A 16,720-nucleotide genomic window follows, 5' to 3' on the forward strand; every position below is an offset into this window, starting at 1 on the left:
AAGGCTTATCCTTTACGAAGACCATACAGCCTATTCTTTTTTTCCCGGCAGGTGTTTCCCAGCCACTTCACACAGCAACGGACCAAAGAAACAAACTGCGAAAGTGATCGGGAAAGGGGCAGTAAGCAGGCCTGCAGCCCATGCTCCTCACAGTCCTCCAGCAGTGGCATTTGTACAGACTTCTGGGACTTATTGGTAAAACTGGACAACATGAATGTTAGCCGGAAAGGCAAGAACTCCGTGAAGTCAGTACCAGTGAGCGCTGGTGGTGAAGGGGAAACTTCCCTACACAGCCTTGAAGCCTCTCCCCTGGGGCAGCTCATGAACATGTTGTCACATCCAGTCATCCGCCGGAGTTCTCTCTTAACTGAGAAGCTCCTGAGACTCCTCTCTCTCATCTCAATTGCTCTCCCAGAAAACAAAGTATCGGAAGCACAAGCTAACTCTGGCAGCAGTGCTTCTTCCACCACTGCTGCCACTTCAACCGCATCTACCACCACCACTACTGCCACCACCCCCACGCCCACACCCCCTGCTGCAACCACCCCTGTCACTTCCGCTCCAGCTCTGGTTGCTGCCACAGCTATTTCCACCATTACTGTTGCTGCTTCTACCACAGTGACTACCCCCACAACTGCTACCACTACTGTTTCAAGTAAGTGTCAACTCAGAGCTATGGGGTGGATGCTATAGTTCCCACCTTACTCCCACTTTCCAATCCTGGTCGTCAGTCTTCCCTAAATGATAATTATTGTGAGAACAGGATGTGTTCATTCTTACCCTTGTCTGTTTTCTCTTCATATCCCCCTCCTCTTGTGTCTGGTGTGTGCAAAAGCTGAGCCTCTGGCTGGGCACCAAAGGGGCTAGTTAAGTCCTAATCTTGAGGGGTTTCCAGACTTAGTAATACCTGATTGAATGAACGCAGTGTGATTTAAGGTAACAGACCATTTCAGGAAGTGGAGAAAATAAGCCATCTGGTAGCATTTCTAATCTCTCTGAGCCCAGTTAGAAATATGAGTTTCCTTCCTTCCTTGTTTGTTTGTTTGTTCGAGAGAGAGTTTCAAAGAGTAAGTTGAAAAGCTTATAATAATAGGGGAACAATTTGGAGAAATACCTAGGATTTGTGGTCACCTTACAAGGCACAGTTAAGAATTGGCTCTGGGGATAGGAGTATAGCTTAGTAGTGGAGTGCTTCCATAGTATGTATAACACCTTGATAGGTAGATTGTCACTGTCTCTGCTTTGCCATTTTGAAGACCTTTACAATGCAGCAGTTTGAGGCTTATGACAGTCACAGAGCTTTAATGTGTTGGTTCTGTTTCCTCAAAGCTTCCACTACTAAGGGCAGCAAGTCTCCAGCAAAGGTGAGTGAAGGAGGCAGCAGTGGCATAGACTTCAAAATGGTATCCTCCGGCCTCACTGAAAACCAGCTACAGCTCTCTGTGGAGGTAAGTTTGAGCTTTTCATACCTTTAACAGTTGAAGGAAAGGAGTAGACATTTCAGTTCTTGGGTTAGGGCTTATTACTTCTATGTTTTACCTAGGTGTTGACATCCCACTCTTGTTCTGAAGAAGGCTTAGAAGATGCAGCCAATGTGTTACTGCAGCTGTCTCGGGGGGATTCTGGGACCCGAGACACAGTTCTTAAGCTGCTGCTGAATGGAGCCCGCCATCTGGGTTATACCCTTTGTAAACAGATAGGTAATAATAATAAAAATAAAGCATTTTACTCTGTTTCATTGTAAGCATTCCCCACCCCCCACACACACATACACACACTCAAGCTGAATTAGACCGTGCTTCTAGAGCACAGCTCTTGTTTTTCTCTGCTGTGGATTGTTTGAGAATAAGACTGGCTGGCTTTCTTGCTATCACTACTGACTGGTATACAGCTGGTCATCAGTGCTTAGTGAAGAGATAAGTGAATACTACTCCTGAGAGCTAAAAGGCCTCCCTTTTTTTTCTCTCTCCTTAATCTGTGCCTATAAGAGCTCCATAATGAAGTTGCCGAGACCACTTTTCTCATCTCGAAGACATTCCTACACTATGGTCAGATTTCAGAATAATGTCCTCTTTTCTGTGGTTTTGAGGATGCAAAAGGTCTAGCTAGCATTTGGAAGTTGTCCAATTTTGTTGGTCTTTCTTTTTTTCCCCAATAGAAAACTAGACCCAAATGTGAGAAAATTGTTGGATCAAGGACTAGAAACCCATTTTCTTTCTGTGTGGAATGTTTCTGTTTTTTACCACCCTCGTCCTAATCCTATGTCTTCCTTGATCTTGATTTCCTCCTTATATCATCCCACAAATGGCCCCGAATCTGGTGTAGGAGAATTAATTGCTCTGTGTTATGTAGGTGTTTTTTTTTCCTGCATGAGAATTACGGGGTTTTTCCTGAAGGAACTGGCCTCAAACAGTCTGAATTTCTTGGCTGTTGGCAGTTGTTTGGAGTCCTGGAGCTGAGCGATAGCTCATGGTTATCTCATCGTTCCCATAGCAGCCCTGCGTACGTTTAAGAACCGTATAGAACTTAGGTCATGGTCTGTCTGCCTCCAAAAAGAGCCTTCGTTATTTTCCTACAACAGAGCTGCATTTTGTGTAGATTGAATAGGCCAGTTATAAATCATTAGTCTCTGTGTCATAAGCACAAACATTAATAGCAAAATTCCCTACTCACTCAAATTTCCTGCAGAGATTTCCTGGTAAGATTCAACTTTCTGCTACTGCATTAAGGAAATCTCTGCACACTTAACTCCTCTTGCTTACCCAGGTACCCTACTTGCTGAGTTAAGGGAATACAATCTGGAACAGCAGCGGAGAGCCCAATGTGAGGCCCTCTCTCCTGATGGCCTACCTGAGGAGCAGCCACAGACCACCAAACTGAAAGGCAAAATGCAGAGCAGGTGGGTGGTAACTCAGATTTTAACTGTGGGCTAGAATCTGGCTTTCGCTGGTTTTCCTCTTCTGTTTCATTTCTGTAGGTAGTTTTTCTATTTGTTCTACAACATACTTGACCTTGTGTTTCTCAAAGTCTTCACACTTGTTGTACTATCTTTTGAGGTTATTTTCTCTAGTTAATATCAGAAGCCCTCCTTGCTCTGAGTATGTATACTTCGATGTTTTCAATATACACAAGCCGCCTCTACACTATTCAGGTTTGACATGGCTGAGAATGTGGTAATTGTGGCATCTCAGAAGCGACCCTTGGGTGGCCGGGAGCTCCAACTGCCTTCTATGTCCATGTTGACATCCAAGACATCTACCCAGAAGTTCTTCTTGAGGGTCCTGCAGGTCATCATTCAGCTTCGGGATGACACACGACGAGCTAACAAGAAAGCCAAGCAGACAGGCAGGCTAGGTATGGAACTAGAGTGTCCAATTGACCGTGATGGTGGTCATGCTGGTGCTGTGGGGTTGGGGAGGGGGTGAATCCAGAGTCCCTGGAGGAGTAGGGCTAAAGTGTCCTGTTTTGTTTGTGGTTGACCTTTCCAAAAAGAATTCCTGCTTCCCCCTCCCCTTTTTTTTTTAAAGATTAAATGTTGATGGCTTTTGTATAACCCATTCAAGTTGTCTACCCGAGATTGAGTAGATCAAGTTAAAATTAAGGGGCAATAGAAATCTGGCAAGAAAATGGGAAGACCAACATTTTGCTAAGAAAGACTTGACTTATGGGTGTGTGCTTTCTGCCTCCTTGAACACTCTTAGCCATGTTCTCATACATTGGCCTGCCAAGTCATTTTTCCTCCCTCTTTCCTCCTGTCCCATAGAACACTCTTTAACATACCACCATCCATTTGTCTAGCATCATTCCCCCTTTCTTCCCTACCTTGGGGCTTGATTATGAGTATACAAAACTGCCTTAACTAAAACTCAAACTCAGCATCCTTTGGCATCCATGGAAAGAGGAGAGAATTTGGAGTGTTCCCTCTTCCTATATTTTATATCGTGCCTTCCTTTTTTTTTTTTTTTCCTTTCTCCCAGGTTCCTCCGGTTTAGGCTCAGCTAGCAGCATCCAGGCAGCTGTTCGGCAGCTGGAGGCTGAGGCTGATGCCATTATACAAATGGTACGTGAGGGTCAAAGGGCGCGGAGACAGCAACAAGCAGCAACGGTTAGCATGATGCCTGTGGCCCCTCATTCATTTCTCTACCCTCCTTCTTGCACATGCCCTCAGTGGGGTTTCATTGCCCATACTTTGTATGCTTTTGCATTAAGTTTGCTAAAATGAATACCTCTAGACAACAGGGTTACTTTTTGTTGGTGTTTCCCTTACTGTTCATTGATTGTTTTACCTGTTTGTATGGACGTCTGGTTGGATTTAAAGCTTGGCCATCACACCCCACTGCCAGCTATATCTAGTTAGTAGTGTTTTGTTAATTGCCTAATGCTCTGCTTGTGTTCCGAAGGGAAATGGGGTGAAAAAAAATTTTAATGTCATAAAATAATGCAGAGACAACTTAAGAGTCTTACCCTTGAAAGTTCCCAAAGCTATACATCCCATAGGGCCACTTTTATCTATAATTACTCCCTCTACCCTGGCCTCTGCCTCTTCATAATCCAATCCCCTAGGATGTAGGAAATGATACACTGTTGGAGGAACATTTTGTGAACTCACGTAGCCACCTCATTATTGGGATCCCAGATCAGAATGGCTGTAATAAAAGCTGTGGCACTCTCTCATTGCCTTCCTGTTCTTAGAACATAGAAATCACTTTCCTAACATTTCAAGGTATCCTGAGACCTGGTTTTTCTTTATATAACATTTCTGGAGCTAGGCAGTGGTAGCACATGCCTATAATCCCATCACTTGGGAGGCAGAGGCAGAGTTTAAGGCCAGCCTGGTATGCATAGTGAGTCCCAAGACAGCCAGGGAAGACTGTGTTCTGGGGCATTTTTTTCTGTCCAATCTGATGAAGACAGCTTTTTAAATAGCCCACCTATGGGAGATTATACTAAGTTCCATTTGAACAAATAGAAGTAGATAGCCAGCAAGCCTACCTCATGTGTACATACACAAACAAACAAAAAAAGAACCTGTTCCAGAAAACTTGGAATTTTTATCTATATCCAGGGCACATGTGTAGGGGTGGAGTGGGATCTGAGTGGGAATTGGGTATGAGCAGCTTAGAGAAAATGCAGGCATCTAGGGAGCTCTTGGGGAAATCTGCAAACTCAAAATGAAAAGGAAGCATGCATGCCATTCTTTTGACCTGGAGAGCTATATAGACTTTGATAACCAGGTAGGAGAAAGTATCTTCTAAGCTCAATGTGTGAGTCAGTCAAGGGCCAACCTCTAAGTCTGTCCCGGAGGAGAGCACAGTTGCACCTTTTATGTGACCTTGTCTCCTTTTATCCAGTCGGAGTCTAGCCAGTCAGAGGCATCTGTCCGAAGAGAGGAGTCACCCATGGACGTAGACCAGCCATCTCCTAGTGCTCAAGATACTCAGACCATTGGTCAGTACTACCACTGCTTATAGCTCAGCAAAAGAAAAAGTTAGAGAAATTCTAGTAGGTCCCCCTGTTCCATACATATATACACTCAGTGAACACTGGCTTCTATAAAGGTTAATATGATTGTGATTCCTATAGTAAAGAAACATTGGGTTATGGTAGCATGTATCTGGAGAGCTGAAACAGGATTATAAATGTGAAGTCTGCCTGGACAACATAGGGAGAACCTGTCTTTAAAATAGCAAATTAGAGCCTGGCAAGATGACTTAGTGGATAAAGTGGATAAATGTTGTACTTGCCACCAGGCCTGACAACCTGAGTTTGAGCCCCAGAACCTACATGGTCAAAGGAGAGTACTAACTCCCACAAGTTTTCCTCTGATCTCCACATGCCCTGTGTTCTCTCTAAATAAATACATGAAGCCACTGAGGCAAGATTGAGCTACCCATATACCAAGTCTGTGACCATATAGTGAGACTCTGTCTCCAAAGAGGGGTGGATAAGCTAGCTTATCAGATAAGGGTACTTGCTACAGAGCCTGATAACCAAGATTGACCCCATGGGACCTACATGATAGAAGGGGAAAAAATGAACTTCAAATCTGTCCTCTAAACTCCACGAACACGCTGTGGCACACATGCAGCCACACATATATACAAAAAAGTCTAAAATAAGTGGGAAAATGTTAATACAAGATTGAAAGGAGCCAGGCATGATGGTACATGTCTTTAATACTATTACTCAGAAGTCAGAAATGGGCATATCTCTGAGTTCAAGACCAGCCTAGTCTACATAGGAAGTTTCAAGCCAGCCAGAGCTACATAGTGAGACCCTCTCTCAAAAGAAGAAAAAAGGAACTCTTGTATATTATGTGTGAATATGGCATGTGTTTTAAGTCTTGGCTCCCCCATTTGCTAGCTCTGGGTTAAAAGGCAGGACTGTTCAGGATGAGGAAACAGCCCAGTCTGGTTAAATTGCTTGCCATCCAGACATGAGTTTAATTCCAGGTCAAAAACACCAGCCAAAGTGACATACTCTTATAATCCCAATGCTAGAGAAATTTCTGCCAACTTAGATCCCTGTGTTTAGGCTTCAATTTGGTTACCAACTGACCTACAAAAAAACAAGATGGATGGCTAGAGCAGCAGTTTTCAACCTGTGGGTCGCAACCTTTTGGGGACTCAGAAGCCCCTTTTACAGGAGTCACAGAAAACACAGATACTTACATAACAGCGACAGAATTAGAGTTCATGAAGTAGTAAAGAAAATAATTTTTTGCCAGGCAGTGCTGGCGCATGCCTTTAATCCCAGCACTCGGGAGGCAGAGCCAGGCAGATCTCTGTGAATTCAAGGCCAGCCTGGTCTACAGAGCAAGATCCAGGACAGGCTCCAAAACTACACAGAGAAACCCTGTCTCAAAAAAACAAAAATTAATTTTTATGGTTGTAGGGGGGTCACCATAACATGAGGAGAACTGCATTTAAGGGTTGCGGCATTGGGAAGGTTAAGGACCACTGATCTAGAGGAACAACACCCAAAGCTGGCTTTCATTCATATACACATAGTATTTTTTTTAAATGTTTTTAATTTAAATAGGGATATTCACACCTGTTAGAATTAAATAATTTAATATGTATGTAATACTTAGCCAAGTACCTGGCACATGATAAGTGGCATTTTTCAATGAGTTGTACATAGAATGCTTTTGATGCCCTTTAAACACATTACTTTAAAATAATGTTCTCAGAGGACACCCAATTTTGAAATACTTTATTGAGTCATCTGGACTTTGGGAGGTAAATATTATTCCCATGTTCTCCATCCATTTTCTTTTACCCAAGACCATATGATCTGCAAGTGGCACAGCCAGGATTTAAATGTAGGGCTGCCAGAGCCTTGAAGAGTAGGATTTGGGTAGAAAATGAAAGCACATGTCAGGAAGATGCCTAAGCAAAGCAGGAGTCTGAATGGGGTTGGGTATAGAGTAGGGAGGTGGAGAAAGGGCTAGTTGCTTCTCTCCCACCCAGAAGATTCAGCTAGTCTTACTACTTGGCTATTGAACCGTTGAGAATAAACTCCCAGGGGGCAACTAGGAAAAGTACCAACTATGGAGTAGGGGTGTCCATCTTGCACTAAAGCTTCTTAGGGCTTTAAGCTACTGAGACAAGTTGTCTGATTTAAAAGGTATGAAACCTGAGTCAATATCTGGTTTATGTCCTAGCCTTCTCTCATAGAAAAGAAAATAGGGAGATTTAAAAAAAGAAAGTGGGCAGCCTGATTACAAGGGCAGCTATCGGAATCTGATGAATAAATGATAAAACATACTTGTACTGGAAAGCAACTGTCAGAAGTTCCATTGAACACTTAAAAAGATACTAGTGTAATTATGAAGCTAAATTTGCTATTTAATGCTGTCCAGTGTAATACTTAGACCTTCTAGATGTTGACCAATGAGTAATGCTCTTTGGCCAGTGGGCCCACTCTGTCTAGTGGCCTTTGCTTTTAGTCTGGGGGAAAAAATCTCGAGTAAGAGAGACACTGAAAGCTTTCTGATTGTTCTTTGTGTATCTAGTCGCCTCAGATGGAACGCCACAGGGGGAGAAGGAGAAAGAGGAGAGGCCACCTGAGTTACCACTGCTCAGTGAGCAGCTGAGCCTAGATGAGCTATGGGACATGCTAGGGGAATGTTTAAAGGAACTGGAGGAATCCCATGACCAGCATGCAGTGCTAGGTGAGTTGCTCTCTGAAGGCACACATTCCCAAGCCCTTGGTCTGCTCTGGGACACTTTCTGCCAAGTGGTGGTGGTGGTCTTGTTCTTTCAGTCCAAGTTTGTTCTCTCCCTCTGTGTCTGTAACAAGAATTCAAAAGAATTGCCTTCTCTCTTGGTAACTCTGATACATTTTACTTTTTAGGCTGAGATTTGTCTTTATTGCTGATTTCCTGTTCCACTTTCTGACTTCCTCTTTGGTTTTGTTTGCCATTGTAGCTCCTGCAAGTTTTCATTATTTATTCTTCCATGTTATATTTTTATGACATGGTTATAGAAGGGTGGGAGTGTTTGTATGTTAAAGTTTGTAAAGTATTATTTTGCTGTCATTGCTATCCCCTAGTGCTACAGCCTGCTGTCGAGGCCTTCTTTTTGGTCCATGCCACAGAGCGGGAGAGCAAGCCTCCTGTCCGAGACACCCGTGAGAGCCAGCTGGCACACATCAAGGATGAGCCTCCTCCGCTCTCCCCTGCCCCCTTAACCCCAGCCACTCCTTCCTCCCTTGACCCATTCTTCTCGAGGGAGCCCTCGTCTATGCACATCTCCTCAAGCCTGCCCCCTGATACACAGAAGTTCCTTCGCTTTGCAGGTATAGTGAACTCTTAGACCCACAGATACAGAAAGCATTTTATCCCTAGCTGATTCAACAGAATGAGAGAGTGCAGGTATGCTTGCACACAGACACACACATTGAAAAAAAAGACTAACTTATTAGTCCTTATTAACCTGCTATAGAAGCTCTTAAGTCCTGCCTCTCTATGTGAAGCCATGTGTTATATAAATGGCCATATTTCACATTCATACCTTGGGACTAGGGCTCCAGCTAATTCCTGATTTAGCCCCTAAAACAATTATGAGCAAGTTGGTAACTAGTAGATTGTTATGTAGCTTCTTCAGACTTATATAAAATGCTGATTCCTGCTGTCAAATCTCTTCTCTCAGAGACTCACCGCACTGTGTTAAACCAGATACTACGGCAGTCCACCACCCACCTTGCTGATGGACCTTTTGCTGTCTTAGTAGATTATATTCGTGTCCTCGACTTCGATGTCAAGCGCAAGTATGTGCCCTAGTTGTGGAGTGTGTTGGGGTGAAGAGCTACATGAATACCTGTCTTCCCCTCCTGGGGGGAGGGGGGAGGAAGCCGTAGTTGGTTTCTTATGTCCAGTTTCATCTTTTAGAATTGTGGTGGTACAGTCAAAACCAGGCTCAAGATTTCTTGTTTTCCCCACTCCTTTCCTTCATGTACATGTAAATGTGCTTCCTTGCTTGCTGCAGAAATCTAATGTAATAGTCTCTATGATCCCTCATTAAGTAGAAATAGGAAAAAAGTGGAATTCATAATAAATGAGCTCTCTCCCAGCTGCTATATACTTTCCAGGTGTGTAGGGTACAAAGATCAAAGAGTGTCATTGAGTTTTCCTTCTAAACAGACAAATTTAAGTTTGCTCTGCTACCCCCAATCCTATTTCCCTTTTCTACATCCTAAGATATTTCCGCCAAGAGCTGGAACGTTTGGATGAAGGGCTCCGGAAGGAAGACATGGCGGTGCATGTTCGCCGTGACCATGTATTTGAAGACTCCTATCGGGAGCTGCATCGCAAATCTCCTGAAGAAATGAAGAATCGATTGTAAGAACTCAGGAAAGGGAACGGCCAAGATGGTTTGGGACAGGGAACTCTTTCTATATGGCAGCAGTGGCCTAATCTGGCCTCAAATTTAGGGCCAGTGGTTACAAAACTCCCCAATAGCATTCTGGCATAGATAATGTTAGTTAAGCAGTGTTCCTACTTTTGGACATAGCCTGCTTGCTGGCTTTTTGGCTGACTTACCAACTCCTAGGCAGACAAGGATGTCTTTAATGTTTATAAGGATACACTTGAATTGTTTGCAATGAGAACTTGTATCATTGTTAGGCTAGGAATAAGAACCTGCCTGCTGAGCTGATGGTAACCCTGGGATGGGAGTTACCGTGTACATCAGTGCCCCTGTCAAGTGAGTAACTGTTCACTGTCACTGGTGGATTATGAAGCCACCTAGAAGAAATTGGCAGCTTGCAACATGATGTATCACAGTAGCTGATGAGACAGATTAAAATCATGGTTTGTGTTTTTTTCAGAGCTCTGCTGGTACTCTTCATTTGACAATGAACTTTCTCAAAGTCAGATTCATAGAATCTTTCTTGTTCACATGATGGTACATGAATGGTCAGATGTGCCCTGGCTTTCTGCACAGCTTTCTTGTTTCTGCTCTTTGATGCAGGTATATAGTGTTTGAAGGAGAAGAAGGGCAGGATGCTGGGGGGCTTCTGCGAGAGTGGTACATGATCATCTCGAGAGAGATGTTCAACCCTATGTATGCCTTGTTCCGTACCTCACCTGGTGATCGGGTCACCTACACGATCAATCCATCTTCCCACTGTAACCCCAACCACCTCAGCTACTTCAAGTTTGTTGGACGAATTGTAGCCAAAGCTGTATATGACAACCGCCTCCTGGAGTGCTACTTTACACGGTCCTTCTACAAACACATTTTGGGCAAGTCTGTCAGGTGAGATTGTGGTAGTCTTTAGACTACCCTTGTCCCTAGGACTCAGTCCCTTATCTCCTTGTCCTATCTGCTGCCACCAAGCCATGATACTATCTAATTGGGTTTTTCTAGGTATACAGATATGGAGAGTGAAGATTACCACTTCTACCAGGGCCTAGTTTATCTGCTGGAAAACGATGTCTCCACACTAGGCTATGACCTCACCTTCAGCACTGAGGTAGGTTTTGGGAATCACCTTGGAACTGACTCTGAGTCTCAACAGTTCTAAGGAAGTGCTTTGATTTCATCAAGCAGAGACATCGTAAATAGGAAATAGAATTGGTAAAATAATTCAAGCTATTTCCTAGTATCCCCTTTTATTTAATAATGTTCTAGAACAGAAGAGAGATGGCTCCATTGGTAAGAGCAATTGTTGTGCAAGCCTTAGGGTCTGAGTTCAGATCTTACCCATGTAAAACGCTAGGTATGGCCATGATTGTGTGCTTGGAAGTTGGGGTGGGGGTGCAACACAAAAGAGGATCATTGGAGATAGGCTAGCTGCTGGTCTAATTCCATGGAGAGACATTGTTTCAGGAATAATAGTACAGGACAAACAGACAATATCATCCCCTAGCTTCTTTACATGTGCATATTATCACATGTACCTACATTCATATACATATGAAATAGTTTTATTTATGTGTGTATATATGCCACATGTGTTCAGGTACACAGAGACCAGAAGTGGGGATTGGATCCCATGGAGCTGGAGTTACAGGGTTGTGAGCAAAACTTGAGTCCTCTGGAAAAGTGAGCAACAAACACTCATACTGAGCGCTCTCTCTCTTTCTCTCTCTCTCTCTCTCTAGTCCCTAAAAAAAATTTTTCAATAAAAGTTTCAGTACCAGTAAGATGGCTCAGCAGGTAAGGGTAGGTGCCACCAAGCCTGATAATGAGTTCATTCCCAAGGCTCAGCATGGTAGAGAGAACTGACTTCTACAAGTTGTCCTCTGATCTCCACACAACATGCACACACACACAAAATAAATGTAAGAGGGAAAATTTGGAGGGTTAAGAAAAAATATTCTAATAGGGGCTAGGCTTAGCAGCTTGCATCTGTAACTCCAGCACTGGAGATTCAAAGATAATAGATCCCTGAAACAGCTGGCCATAGCCAAATCAATGAGCTTCAAGTTCATTGAAGGACATTTTCTTAGAATATAAGGTAGCCACAAAAAAAAAGAATATAAGGTAGAACATGATAGAAGAAGATACTTGTCATTGACCTCTGCCCTCTCGCGCCCCCCCCCCACACACACACATGCACACACGCACGCACACACATTCCAGTACATAATTCATTCCTTAAAACAGTTATAATTATAGAAAAAAATTAGATAGAGGTACTCTTTTTCCTCACTTGTTTAGGGCCAAAGACCAATTTCCTTTGTTCTTTTCTTCGGCTTTTTCCTATGCAGAAGAGCTTTAGGCTAATGAATAGTGAAAAATGGCAGTTAGCTATGAATATATGTCATCTCCCTGTCTGGGAGATGACAAGGAATTAGAGTATATTCCTGCACCTCTGTGTTGTTGCAGCCCAGACCAAACCTGATATATGATTGGTATCTTGGATGTTCTAGGTTCAAGAGTTTGGAGTGTGTGAAGTTCGTGATCTCAAACCCAATGGAGCCAACATCTTGGTAACAGAGGAGAATAAGAAGGAATATGTACACCTGGTGTGCCAGATGAGAATGACGGGTAAGAAAAATGTCCTTTAGATGGACCTCTGCTTGTTCAAGGAAAGAGGTCAGCCATTTATTTATTTAACATTTTTGTTCTTATTTCCTATGACAAAGCCACAAATGCCTTGCACAAAAAGAGTCAGAACACTTGACCAAAATACTTAACTTCAACTACTATCATGTAGGGGACTGGAAACAGTGGTAGGTGAGGCAGGCAGATCTGTCAGTATCAGGTGTCAAACTGAGGCTCTTCTTACCTCTATTCAGTTGTATGAGTTCTGAATCCATGTTACTTTTTCCATTCTCTTACCAGGAGCCATCCGAAAACAGCTGGCAGCCTTCTTGGAAGGCTTCTATGAAATCATTCCAAAGCGCCTCATTTCCATCTTTACTGAGCAGGAACTAGAGCTGCTCATATCAGGGCTGCCCACCATCGACATTGATGATCTAAAATCTAACACTGAGTACCACAAGTACCAATCCAACTCTATTCAGGTGAGCTGCTGGCAGAGGATCCCCATAATTTCCTTTTACACTAATCAGCGCTGGTTTATGAATGGCAGTATACCTGTGCCTCTTTGTTCTTCTGGAGTGTATTTACAGTTGATGCTCTCACCCATCCTGTGAAGGAACTGAAGCCCATTCTACGAAAGAGACTTGCCTAATATTTCAAGTCCATTGCCATTTCCTGATCTTTACAAGTGCCCGTGCTCTTGTGCTCGCTTGTGCGCTCTCTCTGTTTAGTTTTGTGCCCCCCATACATACACACACACACACACACACACACACACACACACACACACACACACACACACACACACGTTTCTGTGTAATAATAGCCCAGCCCAGACTGTCCTGGAACTCCCTTTGTAGACTAAGATGACCTTGAACTCACAGAGATCCGCCTGGGATTAAAGGTGTGTACCACCACTACCACCCAGCTTATAAGCTCTCTTTTCTAACATTGGGTTTTTGTGTGTCTCTTCCTACAGATCCAGTGGTTCTGGAGAGCATTGCGTTCCTTTGACCAAGCAGACCGTGCCAAGTTTCTCCAGTTTGTCACAGGCACTTCCAAGGTGCCCCTGCAAGGGTTTGCTGCCCTTGAAGGCATGAATGGCATCCAGAAGTTTCAGATTCATCGAGATGACAGATCCACAGATCGCCTGCCTTCAGCTCACACATGGTAAGAAAACAACTGTTTTTCCTTTTCAGTGATTGTATTGAACTTGTAGGCTTGATAAACATCTAGACACAAGTATTGCCTAGTCCACAACATTAGAAACCTCTCAGTTTGTTGGGTCTGTGGAGGATGTTGAGGTCAGCAGATGGGCTAAACACAAGACTGGTGGCCGGGAAGACATTGGGAAATAAACAGCACTCTAGGAAATCATGGTGTATTCCAAAGGGCTTAGCCTGACTAGAACAAGCAATGGCTGGGCAGAGGCTGGATAGCTGGCTCTGTGGTTAATAGCTTTTACTGCTTTTTCTCAGAGGACCCAAATGTAGTTCCCAGCACCCATATAGGACAGCTTGCAACCATTGTAACTCCAACTACAGGGTCTGTAATAGCCTCCTTTTCTGGACTTCACGGGCACCTTTACTAACATACACATACCCATACATAGACTTCACCAGTGAGCCTGAATGCCTCCTTAAAGGCATTTGTTTCTCAGCTAACCTGGGCTTATAGGAGCTGTCAGACTCTGGATGGACAGCTAGAGAGCCTACATGGGACCAACCTAGGCCCTCTACACATTGTGTGGCTTGTCTATTTGTGGGACTCCTAGCAGTGGGATCAAGACCTGTCCCTACACTTGAGCCGACTTTGGGAACCTAGTCCTCTTACTGGGTTGCCTCACCCAGCCTCAATACAGAGGGAGGAGCTTAGTCCTGCCTCAACTTGATATGCCATGCTATGTTGACACCCATGGGAGGCCTGCCCCTTTCTGAACAGAAAGAGGAGTGGATGGGGGGCATGCAAAGGGAAGAGGGGGGAGAATGGAAGAAGAGGAGGGAGGGGAACCTGCAGGCAGGGTGTAAAATTAATTAAAAATTTAGTACAAAGGGGCATCTGTTTCTTAGGAAATGTCATGACTGGAGATGTAGTTGCTTGTACAACACTGTGGTTCCATTCCTCTTACCACATAAATTCAGTATAGTAGTGCATGCCTGTATATAGTCCAGGGAGGTGGAGGCAAGACAATCAGAAGTTCAGGGTCATCAGTATAGTGAGTTTGAGGCCAGCCTCATACATAAGAGCCTGTCTCAAAAGTAATAGAAAAAGTTAAAAACCAATAGATAGATAAGGGGCTGAAGAGATGGCGTAGTAGGTAAGATCATCATGTACTGTTTTTACAGAAGACTTGGGTTAAGTTCCCAACACCCACAACCATCTATAATTCCAGTTCTCAGTGCTCTGGTGCTCTCCTGACATCAGCATGTACACAATGTGGTGTACATAAATACCTTCAGGCAAAACACTCGTAAAATCTTTTTTCAAAATAAAGACTTTAATGAAGTTTACCAGCTCACTATATATGTGTGTGTCTCCGATGTCTCTTCTCCATCATTGCATTATACTTTATCCTGTAGGTAAGGCCATGGTATGTAAGTTGTAGCAAGGACCAAATGTATGTTGCTAGTGGCCAGTATTAAAGCCAGATTATATTAGATCAGGCTGGAGAAAAAAGCAAGAAGCAGAGGGATAGATTGACTCTGGCTCAGAGAGGAACAGAAGGTTGGTAGCCCTGGGGTTCGTTGTCTTTTCTCATGAACTAATCTTTTTATCCTTTCAGTTTTAATCAACTGGACCTGCCTGCCTATGAGAGCTTTGAGAAGCTCCGCCACATGCTACTATTGGCCATCCAGGAGTGCTCTGAAGGCTTTGGGCTGGCCTAATAAGGCCTTGCCTACTTCTGTGGGGTTTTTCTACCATTGTTGGACCTGGGGAGGGGGGGATTTAAAAAGATCCAGAAAGAAAATGTCAAAATCCAATAAATGAAATTCACCAACTCACCATGTGTGTGTCCCAGCTGCCCATCTTCCCTAGTGCATACCTGTTCCCTTCTCATTCTCTTGCCTCTCCCTTTTCCATGCCGTCCATGATTCCCCACCCCATGTGTTAAGAAGGCAGTAGCCTTTGCAGGGACCTGTTTGTCCCAACTGAACAGTGTGCTCCTCAGATTCTGTGTTCAGAAGGATTTGCTGCATTGAGACTTGAAACCTTTGGATAGGGGAAAAATTATATATATATATATTTTTTTGTTCTGTTTGCATTTCTTAATTTGTGCTTGGAATGTGTTGATGTGCACAGCTAATGATTCAATGCGAGACAAGATTGGCATTTGTGTTGTGGAGGTTTCAAATAAAGAGCACTCTTCATAACTCACTTTTCACAACGGAGTTTTTTTCAAACTTAAAAAAAATTTGGAAAAAGAAAAACCTCTTACACACATACTAGACAAATGAACTTTCCAGACAACCATCTCTGCCTTTCCTGCTCACCCACCCACTTCCACTTCTGGTACAATTTCTTCCCTTAGTCAGTTTCCCCAGAGAAGAGACTGACGGCCAGCAGGAACTGGGATTTACCTTGAGTATTTGGAATACACTGCAGCAGGATGTATCAAAACTTTAACCCACGCAATGTTTCATTTGGTGAGCATTTATGATAGTCTCGGCTTTAATTTCCTTAGAAGCTTTGGTACCTTTCTAGTCAATTTGAATAAGCGTAAGATTTGACTAGCACTCCACAAGCCCACCCTTTTGTTTTTGTTTTGTCTGTCTTGTCATTTGTCTGCAAGTCTTCACAGATTATCTAGTAGTCTCGTGTGGTTTTTACTCTATCCAGCACTTAAAGCTGATCAGACTTTGATGGTTCCAGTCTTGAACAACAAAAATTTAATAAAAGTTTAGTTAGAAAAACAATCCCAAGTAGTACTTCTTTGTGTGGTTTTTCTTATTCACTGATGCACTACAGCTTAAAGGTTTTCCGTTGGTATCTCATAGTGTAGGAAACTGAGGGGATATCCTCACCCTGATTCCAAGGGCCTGGTAAATTCTCTGGCAGCCATTTTCTTTCTACTCAATATTAGCTCTCCTGCATCTAACCTTGCTCTGACAACTAAAAAGACCAGTTGGTGAATTGCCCCTATCTGAACATCTTGTCTGGGAGGAAGCAGCCATGTCTCTTAACACATGCAGTATATGAAGGTGTCTGAGTAAATGGGATAGAAC

The 16,720-nt window shown here is 43.4% G+C and overlaps 1 protein-coding gene across 13 annotated transcripts in view; it reads left to right on the forward strand.

Annotated features, from left to right (window-relative positions):
* The window catches only part of Huwe1 (HECT, UBA and WWE domain containing E3 ubiquitin protein ligase 1), a 148,314-nt gene extending 131,901 nt beyond the window's left edge, over positions 1 to 16,413 (forward strand). For 12 of the 13 annotated variants that reach the window (XM_036174363.1, XM_036174364.1, XM_036174371.1 and 9 more), the window contains 17 exons: positions 52 to 655; positions 1,330 to 1,448; positions 1,544 to 1,700; positions 2,767 to 2,899; positions 3,152 to 3,354; positions 3,978 to 4,105; positions 5,352 to 5,448; positions 8,018 to 8,176; positions 8,557 to 8,802; positions 9,156 to 9,273; positions 9,704 to 9,844; positions 10,476 to 10,763; positions 10,875 to 10,980; positions 12,383 to 12,500; positions 12,798 to 12,979; positions 13,477 to 13,667; positions 15,280 to 16,413. In XM_036174363.1, coding sequence (XP_036030256.1) covers positions 52 to 655; positions 1,330 to 1,448; positions 1,544 to 1,700; positions 2,767 to 2,899; positions 3,152 to 3,354; positions 3,978 to 4,105; positions 5,352 to 5,448; positions 8,018 to 8,176; positions 8,557 to 8,802; positions 9,156 to 9,273; positions 9,704 to 9,844; positions 10,476 to 10,763; positions 10,875 to 10,980; positions 12,383 to 12,500; positions 12,798 to 12,979; positions 13,477 to 13,667; positions 15,280 to 15,382 — 3,093 coding nt within the window. In that variant the 3' untranslated portion in view covers positions 15,383 to 16,413. The remainder of the gene's footprint in view (positions 1 to 51; positions 656 to 1,329; positions 1,449 to 1,543; positions 1,701 to 2,766; positions 2,900 to 3,151; positions 3,355 to 3,977; positions 4,106 to 5,351; positions 5,449 to 8,017; positions 8,177 to 8,556; positions 8,803 to 9,155; positions 9,274 to 9,703; positions 9,845 to 10,475; positions 10,764 to 10,874; positions 10,981 to 12,382; positions 12,501 to 12,797; positions 12,980 to 13,476; positions 13,668 to 15,279) is intronic. The other variant, XM_036174370.1, reaches the window with a different exon arrangement.
* Positions 16,414 to 16,720: the final 307 nt, after the last annotated feature.

This window comes from Onychomys torridus, chromosome X (genome assembly GCF_903995425.1).
Source record: "Onychomys torridus chromosome X, mOncTor1.1, whole genome shotgun sequence".
NCBI lineage: Eukaryota > Metazoa > Chordata > Mammalia > Rodentia > Cricetidae > Onychomys > Onychomys torridus.